We start from the raw sequence: 17,958 nt of genomic DNA on the forward strand, positions 1-17,958 counted from the left end.
AATAAAGTAACTAGTTTTCCTTTTTCCCCCCTCACAAATCCAATAAGATCTTTCATCATGAACCTATACTGTAGCAGCGATTGCGCATCCATGTCCTCACGCTTTAATCCCTTTCACACACAAATAATTTTGGACGCAAGTTCAGTGTTGAATTTTATCTTTGAATGTCTTGAGTAACATCTGCTGGGTTGAATAAAAATGCAACAAAGCAAACAGCAGGATGACACCACTCCAGCAGCTAACAGCTGTCCTCCGGCAGAAAGTGAACATCTACAACATGAGGAATAACAAAGCCAGATGTTTGCCCCTCATTGGGTTGAACCCCCATAAGTGAGTTTAGAATCCCTTTTCTTGAATGACAAGACAAGAACTGTTTATCTGCTGGCCCGTGAGGTAGAAAGCAGTTATGAGAACCTGAAGTGTGATAAAGACAGGATTAAACAGTGGTCTTATACTGTATATTTTCACTCAAAAGATAATAATGATAATGTGGTTTATAAAAACAAAGTGTGTCAGTGTGTGATGTTTGCTAAGAGCCTGTGCATAGAGCCTGGAGTAACATCTGTTGCTCTTCTTTGTATCATAGTCTCTAGTTTTGCATGTTTTTTTTTGTAAGTGGTGGGTGCTAACACACACACACACACACACACACACACACACACACACACAAATCCACCATCCATTAAAAAAATCATTGCAAGAGCTCTTGCATTGAATCAAGCTGCTCATGACAAAAGAGAAGGGCCTTCACTGTAAGGCTGATACATTTTTAGCCTCTAAAAGTCTGCACCTAGTTGTCACGAAGCCAATCAATACAGTTGTCTGATCGATGCATTTGGATGACCAACAAATGGAGATTGCTGGGATTTCTTGTACCTATTTTCTGCGGTGTAGGATTTAAATTTGGCTCATTCAGTTAACAGTCTGACTCTATTTATATATGGTACCTAAAGGGACGGTTTCCTCTCTGCAGGTGCAATGTGGTGGCTTAAATCTCACTTTCTGCGGTGATCGATTCCAAAATAGTCATTTCCTATTTAGCCAACAATACAATGCTATTCTAGCAACTACTTTTGTGTCAGCATTACCATGCAAGAAGTCTTACCTTTCCAAAGTACCTTCTCCTCCTCTGACTTCTGTCAATTGTTTTCTTCTATAGCACTACCAAGTATGGAATCCTCACCTTTCTGCCCCGGTTCCTATATGAGCAGATCCGGCGAGCTGCTAATGCCTTCTTCCTGTTCATCGCACTTATGCAGGTATTGAATATTTTTTTTTATTTTTATTTAGAAAATACGGTGGTAGGATAGTCTAACTCAGGGGTATCAAACTCAAGGTCTGCGGGCGAAATCAGGCCCATAAACGTGTTTAATCTGGCTCACAAAGCTAAAAGATGCCTGGTTTCAGGAGTAAATTGAACAATAGGTACATTAATGTGAGATTAATGTGTGATTCTACCCATCCAGCCCACTTGAGAATAGATTTCCCTCCATGTGGCCCCTGAGCTAAAATGAGTTTGGTACCCCTGGTCCAACTCGATACTTAGCAGCCTGATTTTTCATAGATTTTCTTTTACCTAATTACTACATGTTAATCACTCTAAAGTTATCTATGATCATAATATGATACTACCTCTTCAAATAATTGTTCCCCATATCAATGAAGTGAATACTTAATAGAAAATTGCTTTATAAAAAATAATTTGTTTTATCTGTTCCAACACTATGATAGTTCATCAAAAATGTTCCAAAGTAATTACACACTATCATTAATTATTTCTGATGGTTGCCATTCTTCGCACACTAGCAAATCCCTGATGTATCACCCACTGGTCGCTACACCACCCTTGTTCCACTCATCTTCATTCTCACCGTGGCTGGGATCAAAGAAATCATAGAAGACTACGTGAGTATGACATCATGCATTCAATATTACTGCTTGCCAGATTTGATCACATTTGTCAGCAGTTTGACTGCTAATGCTTTTCCTCTCTGACTTTACAGAAAAGGCATAAAGCAGACAACACGGTCAATAAGAAGAAGACAACAGGTACTGGCTATCTGAGTGATTGTGTGCGTGCTTGTGTGTGCTTATTAATGTGCACCAGCTGTCTCTGCTTTTCCACAAGTGTGCTCATGTCTATTGGCATGGTTTTGTTTTCCTTTCATGGCTGAGTGAATGGCTGTTGTCTGTCACTCACTATAATGCTGGCCACGCTGCCCAGACAAAAGTTTAGGGGCTATGAATACTGTATGTGAGCTTCGGCTGACTGATGGCTGTGTTGTCCTTGTCTCTCAGTACTGCGGAACGGAGCCTGGCAGACAATTATCTGGAAACAGGTAACACTAACTACCATCTTTGACTTATTGGTGTCTCTCTCTCATCACGTGTTCTGATGTAAATCCAGTTTAATGCTCAGTACTTTTTTGCATTATTGACTAGCTCAGTTAAGACATACCCAGCTGTGTTACAAAATAATCCAGCAAAGGAGAAAGTGAGTAAAAATGGCTGGTGAAGCAGAATACATTTATAAATTAGTACACTTACCCTCACCTAATAAGGATGAGAATTAAACTTGCCTTCTTAGTTAATGATAAGATTAAGATATTTTACTTCTTGTACAATATCAATACATTACCTCATCTTCAATACTAGAGTGGCATCTTCAATACTAGAGTGGCAAACATTAAGGCATCTTTGCTTCTGTTTGTCCAAGGTCTGTTTGCACTTAAGAAACCAAGCAGTAAAATGGTACTCAAAATCAGTATGTCAGTCATCAACGGGAAAAAATGTTTTTTGTCTTTTGTCAAAAATACATGTATATTGGTTTTCTGTCTTGTAATTGGCTCATGCAGATTGTCTTAATTGTCTCAGTGCATAACAGCCCTGAGGTGTGCTTTATGGATTATGTGACTGTGGCCTTGAGATCCGGTTCCCCGCTTGAGCTTAATTATGCTCTGACTGTGCCGAGCAGTCTATGCTCATGTGCAGCAGGTCACATCAAATTCAAGTCTATGTTATTTGAGTGGCAACAGTGTAGAGCAGGAATTTACTTCCTTGTTAGTCAGGCTCAGAACAGGTGAAGGAATGTGCTCCAGCTGCTTTTGACAGAGTCTTTGTGAATTCAAAAATCGAAACTTATCCCGTGTCTCTTCCATTGTTATCCTGACAGGTCTAGCCTTTTATTATGCAGAAAGATAATCATTTTTCATTACCAGAAATTTGCCTAATGTTTTGTGAAAAAGACAGCTCAATGATGAGCTGAAATAAGTGATAGGGTTTTATTGAACGTTTCCTAAATTATCACCAAAGTCAAGCTTATCTCCTTTTATCTCCTCCTTAAATGTTTAGATTTCAGGAGTAAAGACAGAATGGATAACAAGGGTGCCAAAAGATTTCTCATTCCCTAGTTCCACATTTTTTAACTAAGTTTTATTATTCTTGATTCAGGCAGAATATTTCCATTGAACATGGGAGTTTTTAGGACTGTGCTGTGTGCCAGAACAATGTGATCTACAATCTACTTCTCTCATACCTTCATGCTTGCCATGTTTTGTTTATATCACCGTGGTCTGCCTCTGTCGTGGTCTAATCAAAACCATTTAAGCTACACACTGCTGTCCCCTGTCACTTCATGTCACGTTTCTGCCTACTGCCTCTTGGCTGGTTCCAAATTAACATGCCACATTATCTGTCCCCTCTCCTTCTATCCTGCTGTTGCACTGCTGATCCACGGCCACAAGGTGGCAGTAGGAGACATAGTGAAGGTGACCAATGGCCAGCACCTTCCAGCTGATATGGTCATTGTGTCCTCCAGGTCAGACTCCACAGTGTGTATGAATATGTTGTCGTGTTTTAAGGCACACTTTAAACGTGCTTCTTAATTAGATGCGTTTTAATCATTTTTAGGATGAAAGGTTTGTTTAAGAATAGGGTTAGTTACTCTAAAATCATCTTGAAATGGAAGGAAATGAAGCACACCATAAATCAATGTCACCATTTCGCCGTTTATTTATTTTGTGTAATTCAACTTTAAAATGGTTCTAATGCTACCCTACTTCTCCTCTAGTGAGCCACAGGCCATGTGTTACACTGAGACTTCAAACCTCGATGGGGAAACAAACCTGAAGATAAGACAGGTAGGAAGCAGGAACAGTATCTTCAGAATAATCTCTTCATGTTTGTTCAACGCACTACTTCTTTGGCCACAAACTTAGAAATTAGTCTGTGAAATAAAAATGAAGAAATTAAGGATTGTGTTCAGGAGCTGCTTTCATGCATACAAGATGGCATTATTTTTATCCCCACCGAACAAAACTAAAGACCTTTCAAGGAGATCTCATGTTACTTTTAGAACTGTTTTTTGCACCTCTTTCACAGTTAATTTGTATTTTTGACAGCCTTGAATTTGGGACAGTTTGTCTTCACAAATACATTGATAAAATCATCTTGCTGTCTTCTGGGTATGTCAATTTTGTAGGGTCTTCCACTCACAGCTGGTCTTCAGACCTTGGAGGATTTGATGACTCTGTCTGGTCGTTTAGATTGTGAAGGTCCTAATAGACACCTGTATGACTTTACTGGTACACTGCTCCTGGAAAATCAAAAGTAAGACAAATACATCCACAAACACAAATGTCTCTATGAAAAAACAACAGTGTCATTCAAAAATAAGATTTACATCTAATGAAACGAAATTTTAAATGGCTGGTTGACTTAAACATATTAATGACCCACATTTTGTTCCTTATCATCTCCCTTGTCTCCTCAGTCCAGCTCCTCTAGGCCCAGACCAGGTGTTGTTGCGTGGTGCACAGCTCAGAAACACGCAATGGGTTGTGGGAATTGTTGTCTACACTGGTCATGATTCAAAACTGATGCAGGTAACTGTCTAGAGCACTGCAAAAAATCTAGTATCTTTATCTAATTTGATGTCATTATACTTCATATCAGACAGAGTCAAGAAGAAGCTTAGAGGGGTGTTTTTTTTAATTTTTTTCTTCAGACATTTTTTGTTAAATCCTAAAAAATAAGTTTTGCTTACTCCATTAGTGGAAATATTAGTTTATCCAAAAAAAAAGTTAACAGAACACGTAAAACAAAGTATTGTCTGAGTTTGGCTTTTGTAAGGCTTGGAATAATTGAAAATCTGCCCTCTCTATAGATGGATAGCTTCAAAGTACAGTAATCAAACAATATGGTAATATTGATCCGTTTCATGAATTTATTAGTAGCATTATTGAGCTAAGAAATATTTTTAACCTTTCACTTGCAGGGTTTTTACTGTTCGCAGATTCCTACAAAATTGGCCCAAAAATGCCTATGATACACATATTTGAGCCACGTTTATTTTAGGGTATGTCAAAATAACTTGGCACAAAGGAATCGCAAATTGCTGGAAGTGCATTTTTATTGCTGTTCAGAGAGATACTGGTCTCTTCTGTTTCTCACTCGTTGAATTTCTCGACACATCCTCCTCACAGAACTCCACCAAGGCGCCACTGAAGCGATCTAATGTGGAGCGGGTGACCAATATGCAGATCCTTGTTCTATTTGGAATCCTGTTGGTCATGGCGTTGGTCAGTTCTGTGGGTGCTGCGATCTGGAACAGAGAACACACGGAAGATGCCTGCTGGTACCTGTCTCGAGCTGGTGAGAAATAACACACTCTCATTTCATGTCCTGTCACAACAGTCTTTTTCAGAAATTAGCCTAGACTTTTGGGCTGTCAGGCCTGGCTCCTCACAGTGAAAAGAGAATTGTTTGTCTTCTGAAGTTAATGATTCTGCTTCAGAATGGCCTCAAAAAGAGAATGTTGTATGTTTTCAGGTGATATCTCCACTAACTTTGCGTACAACCTGCTCACATTCATCATCCTTTACAACAACCTGATCCCTATCAGCCTTCTGGTCACACTGGAGGTTGTCAAGTTCACACAGGCCCTCTTTATCAACTGGGTGAGATAGCATGTGTGGTTTTAGATGCACATTTTCAGATGAAGAAATGTTGTTTGTAAGAAAAAAAATCTGTTTAACCCCAGGATGTGGAGATGTATTACTCAGAGACAGACACACCAGCAATGGCTCGGACGTCTAATCTTAATGAGGAATTGGGACAGGTCAGCCCCCCCCCCCTTCACACACACACACACACCAAAAAAATTATTTAGAAGGCAAGATAGCAAGTGCCAATGTGTTCTTTCATTATCTTCCTGTTGTTTTTCAGGTGAAATATCTTTTTTCTGACAAGACGGGAACTCTGACATGTAACGTCATGCACTTCAAGAAGTGCACCATCGCTGGAATTACCTATGGGTTTGTCATTTCAATCAAAATTACATTTTCTCTCTAAGCTGTACTTGTAGGTGCCATCAATAACACTTTACACAACTTCTTTCAACCCTTACGATTCCATGTCTCGGATTAACTCAGAGAAAAGTCCTCTCACTTACTTTACTGACCCATGCCTTAAAGTCTTGCATGCCTAATCGGATGAACTAATCAAATCCTGTACTGACTGATTTCTTTCGCATTATACCCTCATTCCTCACCAAAGCCACTTCCCTGATCTTGACTGTGATCGTTCAATGGAGGACTTCAGGTGAGTAACCTCCCCCTCTGCCCCTCTAGTCTGTCTTCTTTTTCTAATAATCTGTTCTTTATAGTTGGTTCTGCATGCTTGAGAAATGAATGCGCTGTGTATACTTTGCTCTGAACACTGGACAAAGACCACCTTTTTCAGCCTGGAATACAGAGTTTGATGCTTGGAAGATGATCAAAGATATTTTCTACACAATAATTAGATGAATTCCTTTTCTCTGATCTCACAGCAATTTGCCGTCCAACAGCCATAATTCGACAGAGTTTGATGACCCAGCTCTCATCCAGAACATAGAGAAAGAACATGTGAGTCAGAAGATATTTAGGATCTTTACTCAAAGCAAGCTTCTGGCCAGAATTGATTTGGGTTAATGTGTGTAAATGGGTATGTGCATGTGTGCGTGCCTTCCCAGCCTACATCACCCCAAATCTGTGAGTTCCTGACCATGATGGCAGTGTGCCACACAGTGGTTCCGGAGAGAGAGGGAAACCAGATCATTTACCAGGCCTCCTCACCAGATGAAGGAGCACTAGTAAAAGGAGCAAAGGGACTTGGCTTTGTCTTCACTGCCAGGACCCCACATTCAGTCATCATTGAAGCAGTAAGTATTTATCTCCATACCGTACATATGTAACATCTCTTGTCCATCTCACGACTAGACGTTTTGTCCTTTTTTTTAGAGAGGAAAGGAAATGAGTTATGAGCTACTAAATGTGCTGGAGTTTTCCAGGTGATACTTTAGAAAATATTCTTTTCCCACTCAATAAGTCTGCAATGTTAGACTGCAGTGTAATAAAACCACCATTTTTTATAGCAACCGCAAGCGCATGTCTGTGGTGGTGAGAACCCCCAATAGGAAGCTACGGTTGTACTGCAAAGGAGCGGTATGTTTATCTCATTGTCTTTTCAGTTCAGCCCACTTTTTGTTTCCTGACAAGTTTTTATTGTTTTACAGCTAAAGCCTTTTGTCATTTTTTTTGCGCAGGATAATGTAATTTTTGAACGTCTGAATGAGGCATCCCAGTACAAAGAATTAACAGTTGCTCATCTGGAACAATTTGCTACTGAGGGTGAGAAAAAGATGGGAGAACTATTGCCATATTTGATATTCTTTTCTTTTGTTTGCATATCTATTGTATTTTTGTCAACTTGTTTTGCTTACTTGGCATTTATTGTACACCATACCACACTAGTTTTTACTGTTTATTTATATATTTATTTCAGAATTACATTTGCATCCAGAAATTCAAAAACTTAAATCTGATCATTACACATAAGTTGTAATTTTTAGCAGAATATCTAGTTTATTTAAGTATTTTTTATCATTTTATTTTATTTTATTTTATTTTATATTTTCAAATTAAATTCATAGTTAAATGACCAACCTCAGAGGGCTGGGAACTACATTTATTAGACAATGTTGACTTTGCATTTTATTTGAAACTCAAATGACATTAATTAAGTGAGCAGTGTTACCTAGTCCATTGGAAATCTATGCCTTTTCTGTAAAATAACTCATCTATGGTACATTCTTTGAACTTGTGTCCAGGACTGAGGACTTTGTGTTTCGCCTATGTTGACCTCGAAGAAGGCGTCTATCAGGAATGGCTAAAGGAATACAATCGGGTCAGCACTGTGCTCAAAGACCGCACTCAGAAACTAGAAGAGTGTTATGAATTACTGGAAAAGGTAAGCACTTACTTAAAGGTTATGTGTTCCCTCTATTTTGGATTACTATGATATCTTGGTATACAAATGACAAATCAATTTTTAAATTTCAATTGCAAAAGATATGTAAGTTTGTATGTTTTTGCCAGCAGGTGGCAGAACAGTTCTATTATGGTCTGCATTTTTGTATATCCTGTCCTTATATAGGACTTAGACAGCCTGAGGACTGTGTGTATTATCTTTAAACACTAATAGGCATCATTAAGACTCAGTGTGTTCCAAAAGGTCAGCTTTTATGGGAAAAATGTTGTTGGTGAGAAAAAAGAAACATTGTAAGGGGGAAAAGAGTTATAATGATTTAAGCTGGGAAGGATTTGAAGTTTAATTTCGATTGATATATGGGAAACACAGTGATTTAGTGAGTGTAGGTGAGAGAACTAAATGTGAATGTTAAGGGAAAATAAAGGAAGCAGGAGGAGAGGGGAGTTCAGACTGGGAGACCACAAGGGTTATTAGCTGTGCCAGCCTGCCAAAAGCCCCATAAAACAGGAGTCAACAACACAGTAGTGTTACCTTGTGTGTCTGTGTGAGTGTTTGTGTGTGCATCCAAGTGTTTGCAATGATGGTACATGTGCATTTAATTGCCAAACAAATTATAGCAAAGGGGGAAGGTAATGGCTACTTCTTGGCAAGAAGACACGGGATTATGAGAGAACTCCAAGAGAGCTGCTGCAGCAACTGAGCTGAAGTAGCTTTCATGGTTACCATCTTTAAAATTAGATATGGATAATGTTCTTGGTAGAGAAAGAGCCCTCAAACCAATGGCGCCAATGTCTTGTAGAATTTGTCAATTTTAATTGATTTCTTATAACTCACATTCCTCTTTTTCACTGCATCTATTGTTAATTTTTGGCTCAGAACTTAATGCTGCTGGGCGCTACTGCCATAGAGGACCGTCTGCAGACTGGTGTACCAGAGACCATTGCTACTCTGATGAGGGCTGACATCAAGATCTGGGTCCTCACTGGAGACAAGCAGGAGACTGCCATCAACATAGGTGAGGGGAGATTGTTTACAATACAACAAGTTTAAATTGTAGCCCAAAAAGGGGCATAGCCTTGGTGAGCACATGGCTCATTTTAACTGAGGAAGGCAATGATGTAGGCATAACCAATGATGGTCTGGAAGTTCCTTTGTAAACATAACTAGATTATGCCCTGAATAATAGTGGCCATTATGAGCTGTGAAATACCAGTCATATTGCCACTCGTTAAGTGAAATATGCCTGAATGCAGTGTTCTCAGGTCAGGAGGGACTTCGTGTTACTATACAATCCCTCAAACAGGGAGCAGTTTGAAAATTTGACATTCTCAGACCTGATTGTCACTGCTTGATACTTTTCACGCTATTTGATTCTTTTAAGTGCGTAATTATTCAGATTGTGTCGTAATGTTTTATACTTATGAGTATCTTTTAATGAATAATAAACTACATGTGCAACCCATTTTTTGAAAGTTAAGACATTGCTCTCTAACTACATTAGTGATTTTAGGTAAACATTATCTCTTTATTCCACCTCTCACTGTAACATCCCCTGGCTGTTTCTGTCTCTCAGGTTACTCCTGTCGTCTGGTGACACATGGCATGTCCCTGATCATTGTCAATGAGGAATCTCTTGACGTGAGTGGATCCTCCCTCTTTCTCCCACTGACATCCTCCACGTTTGTGCTCACTCTGGACCGTGTTAGGAAGATTGCTCTGTGTTTGAATGAGTAAAAGAGGTGGTCTTAAAAACCTCAGGGTTACCGTGGGAACTGGGGTGTGGTCCGCAGGCAGATTGGTGGGTGGGGCTCTTTGTGTACTCACAGGTGCAGGTTATTAAAGTCTCTGGTATCTTGTATGGAGACAGGGAAGAAAAGAGACAACCGTGTACTATCAATTTTGCCCTGTCTGTCTTATCTCAATGTCTTTACAGTTACTGTCTTCCCATGATAGCGTAGTGTTCTAATACCGCTGAGGCCTTTTGTCAAGCCATCTTCCGGTTAAAAAGTTTATGTACAGAATGTATGTTCAGTCTATTTCTGGTACTGCTCCAGTTTGGCCGATTAGAGTGGGGAATCTATGACCCCAGACTGTACATAAGACTTTTACACCAGTTATATGTTCTTTGCGTTCAGGTGTCATGTGTGTCTGCTTTACCAAAGTGGCCTGATTCCTGTCATGTGTCTCACCCAGTCTCTCCCTCCCACCCACGCAAACTCACAAACTCTTGCAGCCTTCCTCAAGTGTGCTTTTACTGCATGCATACACACAATCACAGTGTGTTCACTTACACCATTATTTTTATCCTTTGGATGGAGGGAGATCACGGATCATAAATTTAACACACTGGTGTGCGTGTGTATGTGGAGAGAGAAAAGTCTTGTTCGTATTCACAAATTGTGTTTTAAAACATCGGTGGAAAAAGCTCAGGGAAATCTTTCCACAGTTACTTTTTGCATTTTATGTCAGTGCACGGACTGGGATTTAAAAAAAAAGTTAATTATCTCTTTTTGGCGGGCCATGTGGTTTGAGAAGGATTCGGCATAATCAGCATGACAGTACAAGTGTCTACTGTACGTAGCTGACAATGGAGATTGATTTAAATGAAGGCCAAGACTTTTGATTTGATTGTGCAGTAGTCATTTTCTTCACTGTATTATAGCAAATTCTTTTCAAATGTGTAGCTGCGGAATTTGACTCTTTCAGAGAAATCAAGGCGGTGCCTCGAAGCTCCCAGACTTTGGGAACTCTTGGTTTAAAGCCAGACAGCATGCAAGGCCACTTAGACACTGAGTAAATTGAGTTGGTCAGGGTGAACATTAAATGTCAGGGTAATCCGTGAACCATAGAATTGCGAGAAATTTAGTACACGAGGGTGAAAGCCAATAAGCCAGCATTTTAACTGGATCCTTCTTAATATAGTTTGGATGATTTTGTTAGCAGCCTGTTTACCATGTTTAATCATATAAAATACTAGTTGACAGTAAAAGAGGGTTTGCTCTTTGGTCTGTAGAGTCTGACCTATATCACTGCTGTAGACTCAAGTTTTAGACATTTTTTCCCTCATCATTCTGTCCTTTTTTTTATTCTTATAACTGAAATGATGCCTTAAGTTTTCATCTCATTTTGTTAATGGTATTATCAGTTAAGACCTGTAAAATTATTTTGTCAAAGTTTGGTTTATTATTAGATTTGAGTGTTTCTCTCCCTTTATCTCAGGAATGCAATTGACTGAAACTTAATTCAGGCAGAAAAAGATCCACTACAGCTGAGCAGTTTGAAATGAAGCTCACTGTATTTTTGGAAGAAAGTTGTAAGTGTCCTATAGCAACAACACTGATAATTGAGTTAAGATAAACTACAAGTAAGGATAGATCCATATTAGAGTTAAATTTAAATTAATGAATTTAAAAAGAAACTCATTATGAGACTGCTCATAACTAAAATGAGCTCCATGGTAGACTGCAGCTTGGTACAATACGAGAAATCTCTGTTGCATGTCACATATTTCTCTTACCCATGTGTTCTGTCTTTCTTTCCCCCAATTATCACGTAAGGGCTAGAAGTCTGAAACTAATAATAGAAAATGTGATTGTGATGTTGTTTTAGGATTTCCATATGCCAAATGTAGACGGAGACTTTAATTAATACACTATTTCGCAACAAGTAAAACAACTTGGTGCAGCAAGGAATCCATCTTTCATTTGGAAAGCTTGACCTCACTACACTTCAGCGGTGACACTCCACGACGCTTACAGGAGGAGCTGCTTACGTTTGATTCATTTTATTTTTATAGGACACAAAAGTTTTTTATTGTAAAGTTCAAGTACTACTAATACGTTTCTATATAGCATACTAGAAAGCTGAGAGGGACAGCTGCTTGGAATGAAACATAACCCGAGGGCCATGATGCATGCATGCATTTCTGTCGTGGATGTTGAAGTACTTTAACACACTCCAAAAAACTAATAGTAATCAGATATGGCATACATGTAATTTTACAGCCCGTAAAGAGTCAAAAGTAGTCTGAACAGGTAATTCAATCTTGATATTGGAGTTTCTACAAAATGAAACATTTAATGTGTGTATGAGCGTACTGGGCTCTTGTGTGCACATGGCGTCACAGTCGGGCCTGTCAATCAGGGAAACTTCAGAGAGCTCTGGTTGTGACTAGTGGTCAATAGGGATGAAAGCAACTTCAATGGAGTACTTATCTGTCACTTAAAATAACTTTGCCTTTTTGCATGCATGCCCCTTCAAAAGTGTGTCTTGCATGTGAGCGAAAACAGAAGCTGCTTATCAAAATCTCACCTAAAGTTTGACCCTCCCTTGGCCCTGTTTTTTTTTTTTTTGTGTCCCATTTTTCTTCTTTACCATCCCTCCTCACTTGTCAGTGTGAGGGCTGAACTGTGAAGTGAGTCTTACAGTTACTGGTCTTGCAGAATGCCCAGCCCATTCTCCATTCTGTGTCTCCTTCACACCACTACCAACACATCTGTCAGCACCTTCTTTATGCACAGGAAGCAACTAGACACTAGTGTGTGTGAAGGCAGAAATGTGTGTGTTTCAGAGGGAAGTCAGGGAAAGTAGGAACAAGGAAAAAACATGTTTGTTTTTGTGGAAGTGTGTTTTATGAATAAAACAGAGTGTTTATTGTTCTTTATGTATGAGGGAGAGAATCTGGACAGAGACGGTGAAGGGGAGATTTGGCAGAGCCATGTGAGCGTGATGAGTGAACGGTAATGCGATCTCCTTTTGGTGCTTCTGCTCATCAAAACAAACCTTGTGAGCAATGCCTCCTGGGTAAACGGTTTGCAACTGCTGAAGCTGTGACAAACACCATCTGTCACCTTTAGATCATATGCCAAACACACATACACACACACTCCGACACAAATCTTACATTGAAAGAGTTTACTCAAACACAGACATACTGTTTACCCTTTGCAGTGGCACGTGATCACCCTGATCAGCCTGATAGATCTGAGTATACATTACATCTGACTTTCCCACAATCCCCCTTATCCTCTCAAAAATACCCAAGGACGAAGCTTAAACAAACAGCATCTCTCCTCTGCTCATTAATCATCTTTAAACATACACACACACACACAAACGTGAATACAAGCATGTAGTGCCTCATCTTGTGTATTGTTCTGGAATTTATCATTTTTTGAACATCAGCCTTCCCACTTCTTTTTCGTCTGCTGTATGTTGTTGTGCTCCTTTCTGTCTAAAGCTAGAGAGGATGTGGGTGTTTTTTACAGATGCACAATCTGATAATTAAACGGTCTGTTAAAACTCACTGGCGATAGAACCTGTACTTCAGATATGAGCGCGTCTTTCTCCACCTCCTATTCACTCAGCAGCTCTGCTCTATTTGTCTGTCCTTTCCAGTATTACTCCTGGAGGATTTAGGATACATGTGTCACAGAGCAGTGATGTTAAAAGAGGAAAATTGTGAATTAGTGGCGAAAAAAAATGACAAGGCCTCGTGTATAGGACATAAACGGCCATTGAGCGGGTTATTGAGCAGTAAGCAGCAGCCTTAAAGTGAAACACTACAGCAGCTTTTTGGTCCAACGTGTTGGACAGCACTCGTCACCACCATCATCAAACAGGAATGATGTTCCATCCATTCAGCAGAGTTCCATAGACCTGCACAAGCTATGCCAAAGTGCCTCAAAGCTGTTCTGGCAACTCATAATGGCATGAAATCTTACAAAGAAACACTTTATGACGTCTTTTCCTTTCATTTGTCACATCTTAAAATGTGTGTTTATGTCATAAGTATGCAATGGGGAAGTTGACCTGTGATATCTCAACCACCCCTTCCCTGTGCTTGGCCCAGTATGTGATCCAAATATAAACCTGATAAAATTCCACCCAGAAGAGCCTGTGAACATGGTTTACAATGTGCGTGTTTGTTTGTGCACATGCTCACTTTTTCACCCTCCTCTAGTTTAGATCAATGTGATAAATGAATATTTACCTTGGAAGATTTTAAATAAAGGGCAGCCGTATCGCAACCATTGAGATCAAATATCTCAGCAATTTTTTTCTTAGCCGTATCCAAAAATAAGGAGTAAATTTGCCAGGAGAAAATAAATAGTGACATAGTCATGCTTTTCTCTTCGGTCTCTTGTTCTCTTTAAGTATGAAGAGATCACACACGGCCCTTTAGTGTGTTTCTTTTCGTGTATTCATGTAATGTTCTTTAGTGAAAAGGATAGTGTTTGGTCTGGGCTTGATGTTTGTATGGGCTGTTAGTTTGGTGCGGCGGCATTTCAAACTAGTTAGTGTTTGAATAAACTTCAGCTCCATGAAGATTTAGTCTGGTTATTATCCCAGATTAATTCAGCTGGTGCCAAAGCTTTGATGGAACCTGCCACGACAAGTTGCACTACATTCACTTGGGGACTGATTCGTGCGTGTAAGTCTCTGCTTCCTCTCTATATATGTATTAATAAAAATCATGCTGTTTGAGACACAATAATTGCAAAAAACATAGGCATTGGTCAAACCTCCAAAGTATGATTTTTTTTTTTTTTCTTTTTTTTTTGCGTATTTGTAAATCTTCTCAGGAACTTTACATTGTTTTTATAGTCTTTTTGACTCGGGCTGTTTACTTCGTGCGCTGGTGAAGTATTTTTTCTTATGCCCATTCCTCTGTGACAAGGTGAGGACAAGCAGTAGATTCTGTCAGATTGTCATCTCACACATGTTCTAACATGGCATCAGACACAGTCATGCATACATGTGCTCAGGCTCTCTATGAAACACATGTAACGCACATACACACATTTACACTTTAAGGGTTTCAGAGCTCTGATGACCTGTACTCTCCTTTTAATCCTTTCATTATGTTTATGTTTTCCTTTCTCCTATTTGGAGGAAAAGGTGAATGCAAACAGGAATTCCGCCATACAAAGGAAAACACAGAGCCTCAGGCTGAGTAAACAAGCGCAGTGAATCTTTGGGAGGAGGGACAGTTGTGTGCAGAATGAATGCATTTTTGCATCGCTGTTTAGGGGGAAAATGACAACATGTTTATACAATAGAGTTTTGCATGTCTCATAGATATTTGGGTTTTACTGGGGTCATTCTTTTACCCATAACAGGCTCCCAGGTTTGACTGGTCCCATAAAGTCACTGCCATTACTATGTGCATAAAAATGGTGCCAAATAATTTTTAGATGTTTGTACATTTTCGTGTAATTGCAATGTGTTCTATTGCGTGTGTATCCACAAAGACTTCCTGCTGTGGGTCATTTCAGTTGGTGCCATTCCTTTTTCATGTATATTTACACCAAAATCCGCCATAACTAACAAAACTTTCCCAAGATTAGATTAGATCTAGTGTAATTACATGACAAAGCTAGTGCAATGCAGTTAGCATCAAATGGATGATACGCACGAAAATTCCAGGCTGCAGTGGAAAAAGAACTGTCATAGTTAATGATATGCATTTTACTTTTTAGGTGACCAAAACACTAATGGAGAATGAATTTTAACAGGCCAGTAAGCTAGATGTACACTTGTAAACGAGAACTCCATTGTTCTAGTAATAGCTAAAAACAAGACCGTTCTTTCTTGTACTTCTGTATTTCTTATTGTTTTACTAACAAGCACTCAACAATAATATTTAAACAGTACGATTGGAGTAAATTTAACTAGGAAATTCAAATTTGTGTGACTAGCAGCCTGTAGCGTGCCTGTTCCCTCCACATGGAATTCATTACATCTCTGTGGGATGTTTATTTTCTCTATTAATCCCTGTTCCTCTATGATCCACTAAAAGTGGTCCAGAAAAAAGCGCCACAAACTGCTGCCCTGAAGGCAGGTGGGCATCTGCACAGACAGTCACAAACTTACTCTTTGCTGTTAAATTTTTATTGTGTCTTTCTCAACTCATTTACCTTTTAGCTATTTTCGTTCCTCCTTTTATTCCCGTTCTGAATTGAATTTGATGTGTTGATGTAGCTGGACCTTGTAGAACCAACAGGTTGTGATAATGTCTTAAAGAACCATGAACTTTATATAGGCATACTTAATTGTTTAGAGTACACAGAAGCAAATTCTTTCCCCCAGATGAAAGCAGCCTGCGCAATCAGGAGCATATGTCTTCCATTTACCAACAGTTTGACCTTTCAACAAATGTGTCTGCATGTTTTGAAGTGTGATTTGTGTTTTCACCGCTTGGCGAGGCTTCAAAATTCTAACAAAAAAACAAACCAAAAACATAAAACCTGAACATGAAGTCAGTTGAAAAACCCACTGCCAGATTGCACAAGAAAATGATTGATTCAACGTGAGATCAAGAGGAAGTTATGTTCCTCTTCTACACGAGCCCTGAGTCTAGAAACCGCTCTATAAGTATTTGTGTATTTGTTGGTAAATTACTGACTTGTGGCCAACTTATTGAGGACCGTCAAAGCTTTTAATAAATGGTCACTGCTGTACAATGACAGTATCCAAAGAGGGGCGCAAAGGCAGAAAAAGAGGGGCATACTCACTTAAAATGTCTTTTTTTTTTTGTTTTTGTTTTTGTCTCCCCACAGGCTACTCGGTCCACTCTGACTTCTCACTGCTCATCCTTGGGTGACTCTCTGAGGAAGGAAAATGAGCTTGCACTGATCATTGATGGCCAAACATTGAAATATGCCCTGTCCTTTGAGCTCCGCCAGGCTTTTCTTGACTTGGCCTTATCCTGCAAGGCTGTCATCTGCTGCCGGTAGGAAATTCTTTTTATATTTATTTCTTATTTTTTATAAAACATACGCACACAATCAGTTGATGTAACAAAAAGAAATTGTGGCTGTTCATCGTCACTGACACAGTCTCTAAACACAACCATAAACATACCAATGGTTGCAATTAATCAAACTGAGTCTACAGTGTATTAACAGGGTAATTACAAATGCAAAAGACATAACAAATTGGTCTTCATAGCTTAATAGTTAAGCATCGGTGTCAAGAATAACAAAACAATAGACATGTGTACACAAAACCAGAAACTCACATTAGGAAAGCAAGAAAAATTAAATCTTATGCCAGATAAAAAGTGTGGAATCAGATGCTTGGTCTACTCATTCACTGAAGCGTTGCAATCTAACCAAAACACACCTGCTCATTGCTGTTTTCTGTAAGCAAAGCTAATGGTTTGGAACTGGCAAATTTATTAAGGACTTAACACTGGAGACAATGAGAGCAGTCAGCAGTGCACATTAAAGGTGAGTTCACATATTCATGTACTAAGTAAAGGAAGTAAATCATCAACCAATGGAAACCCCTACCCAGCACACAAAACGCACAAAACAGGGTTTTTACCCTCCAAAGTACAGGAAAGAAATTGTGTGTAAAGATCTTTTTAAAGGAGGTAGGCAATTGAAAATAAGGTGCTAAAAGCTTGTCACATGGCACAGCTGGAGTAATGTCATAAGTGTCTTTGTCATGAGTCACTCAGTGCTGACACTCCTGGTGTGGGCACCAGTATTAGCTTACACTTCCAGGGAGCATTGCCATTACAAATTTCCATTCATAAGAAGAGCAATCTGTTCAATGAATATTTACTGCATGTTCCCTTTTTTGGCAATACTCCACTCAGCACCAGCTGTGATGTTTAACAAAAGATTTTCCACTGGGTGT

The 17,958-nt window shown here is 39.2% G+C and overlaps 1 protein-coding gene across 8 annotated transcripts in view; it reads left to right on the forward strand.

Annotated features, from left to right (window-relative positions):
• Nucleotides 1-17,958, forward strand: part of atp8a2 (ATPase phospholipid transporting 8A2) — a 46,159-nt gene that overhangs the window by 8,540 nt on the left and 19,661 nt on the right. For 7 of the 8 annotated variants that reach the window (XR_015106534.1, XM_086151318.1, XM_086151319.1 and 4 more), the window contains exons 3-24: nt 1,160-1,259; nt 1,807-1,905; nt 2,004-2,049; nt 2,299-2,339; nt 3,744-3,817; nt 4,070-4,139; nt 4,481-4,608; nt 4,772-4,883; nt 5,484-5,652; nt 5,830-5,957; nt 6,041-6,118; nt 6,226-6,314; nt 6,556-6,600; nt 6,830-6,905; nt 7,013-7,201; nt 7,281-7,330; nt 7,415-7,484; nt 7,586-7,670; nt 8,150-8,289; nt 9,187-9,325; nt 9,884-9,948; nt 16,872-17,044. Coding sequence is in view for 7 of the 8 variants with exons in the window: in XM_086151318.1 (XP_086007444.1) it covers nt 1,160-1,259; nt 1,807-1,905; nt 2,004-2,049; nt 2,299-2,339; nt 3,744-3,817; nt 4,070-4,139; nt 4,481-4,608; nt 4,772-4,883; nt 5,484-5,652; nt 5,830-5,957; nt 6,041-6,118; nt 6,226-6,314; nt 6,556-6,600; nt 6,830-6,905; nt 7,013-7,201; nt 7,281-7,330; nt 7,415-7,484; nt 7,586-7,670; nt 8,150-8,289; nt 9,187-9,325; nt 9,884-9,948; nt 16,872-17,044 (2,166 nt within the window). In the remaining variant the exon portion in view is untranslated. The remainder of the gene's footprint in view (nt 1-1,159; nt 1,260-1,806; nt 1,906-2,003; nt 2,050-2,298; nt 2,340-3,743; nt 3,818-4,069; nt 4,140-4,480; nt 4,609-4,771; nt 4,884-5,483; nt 5,653-5,829; nt 5,958-6,040; nt 6,119-6,225; nt 6,315-6,555; nt 6,601-6,829; nt 6,906-7,012; nt 7,202-7,280; nt 7,331-7,414; nt 7,485-7,585; nt 7,671-8,149; nt 8,290-9,186; nt 9,326-9,883; nt 9,949-16,871; nt 17,045-17,958) is intronic. The other variant, XM_086151323.1, reaches the window with a different exon arrangement.

The sequence above is a fragment of the Fistularia commersonii genome, chromosome 8 (genome assembly GCF_037954325.1).
Source record: "Fistularia commersonii isolate RoL2024-O1a breed Wild chromosome 8, RoL_Fcom_v1.0, whole genome shotgun sequence".
In the NCBI taxonomy this organism is placed as follows: domain Eukaryota; kingdom Metazoa; phylum Chordata; class Actinopteri; order Syngnathiformes; family Fistulariidae; genus Fistularia; species Fistularia commersonii.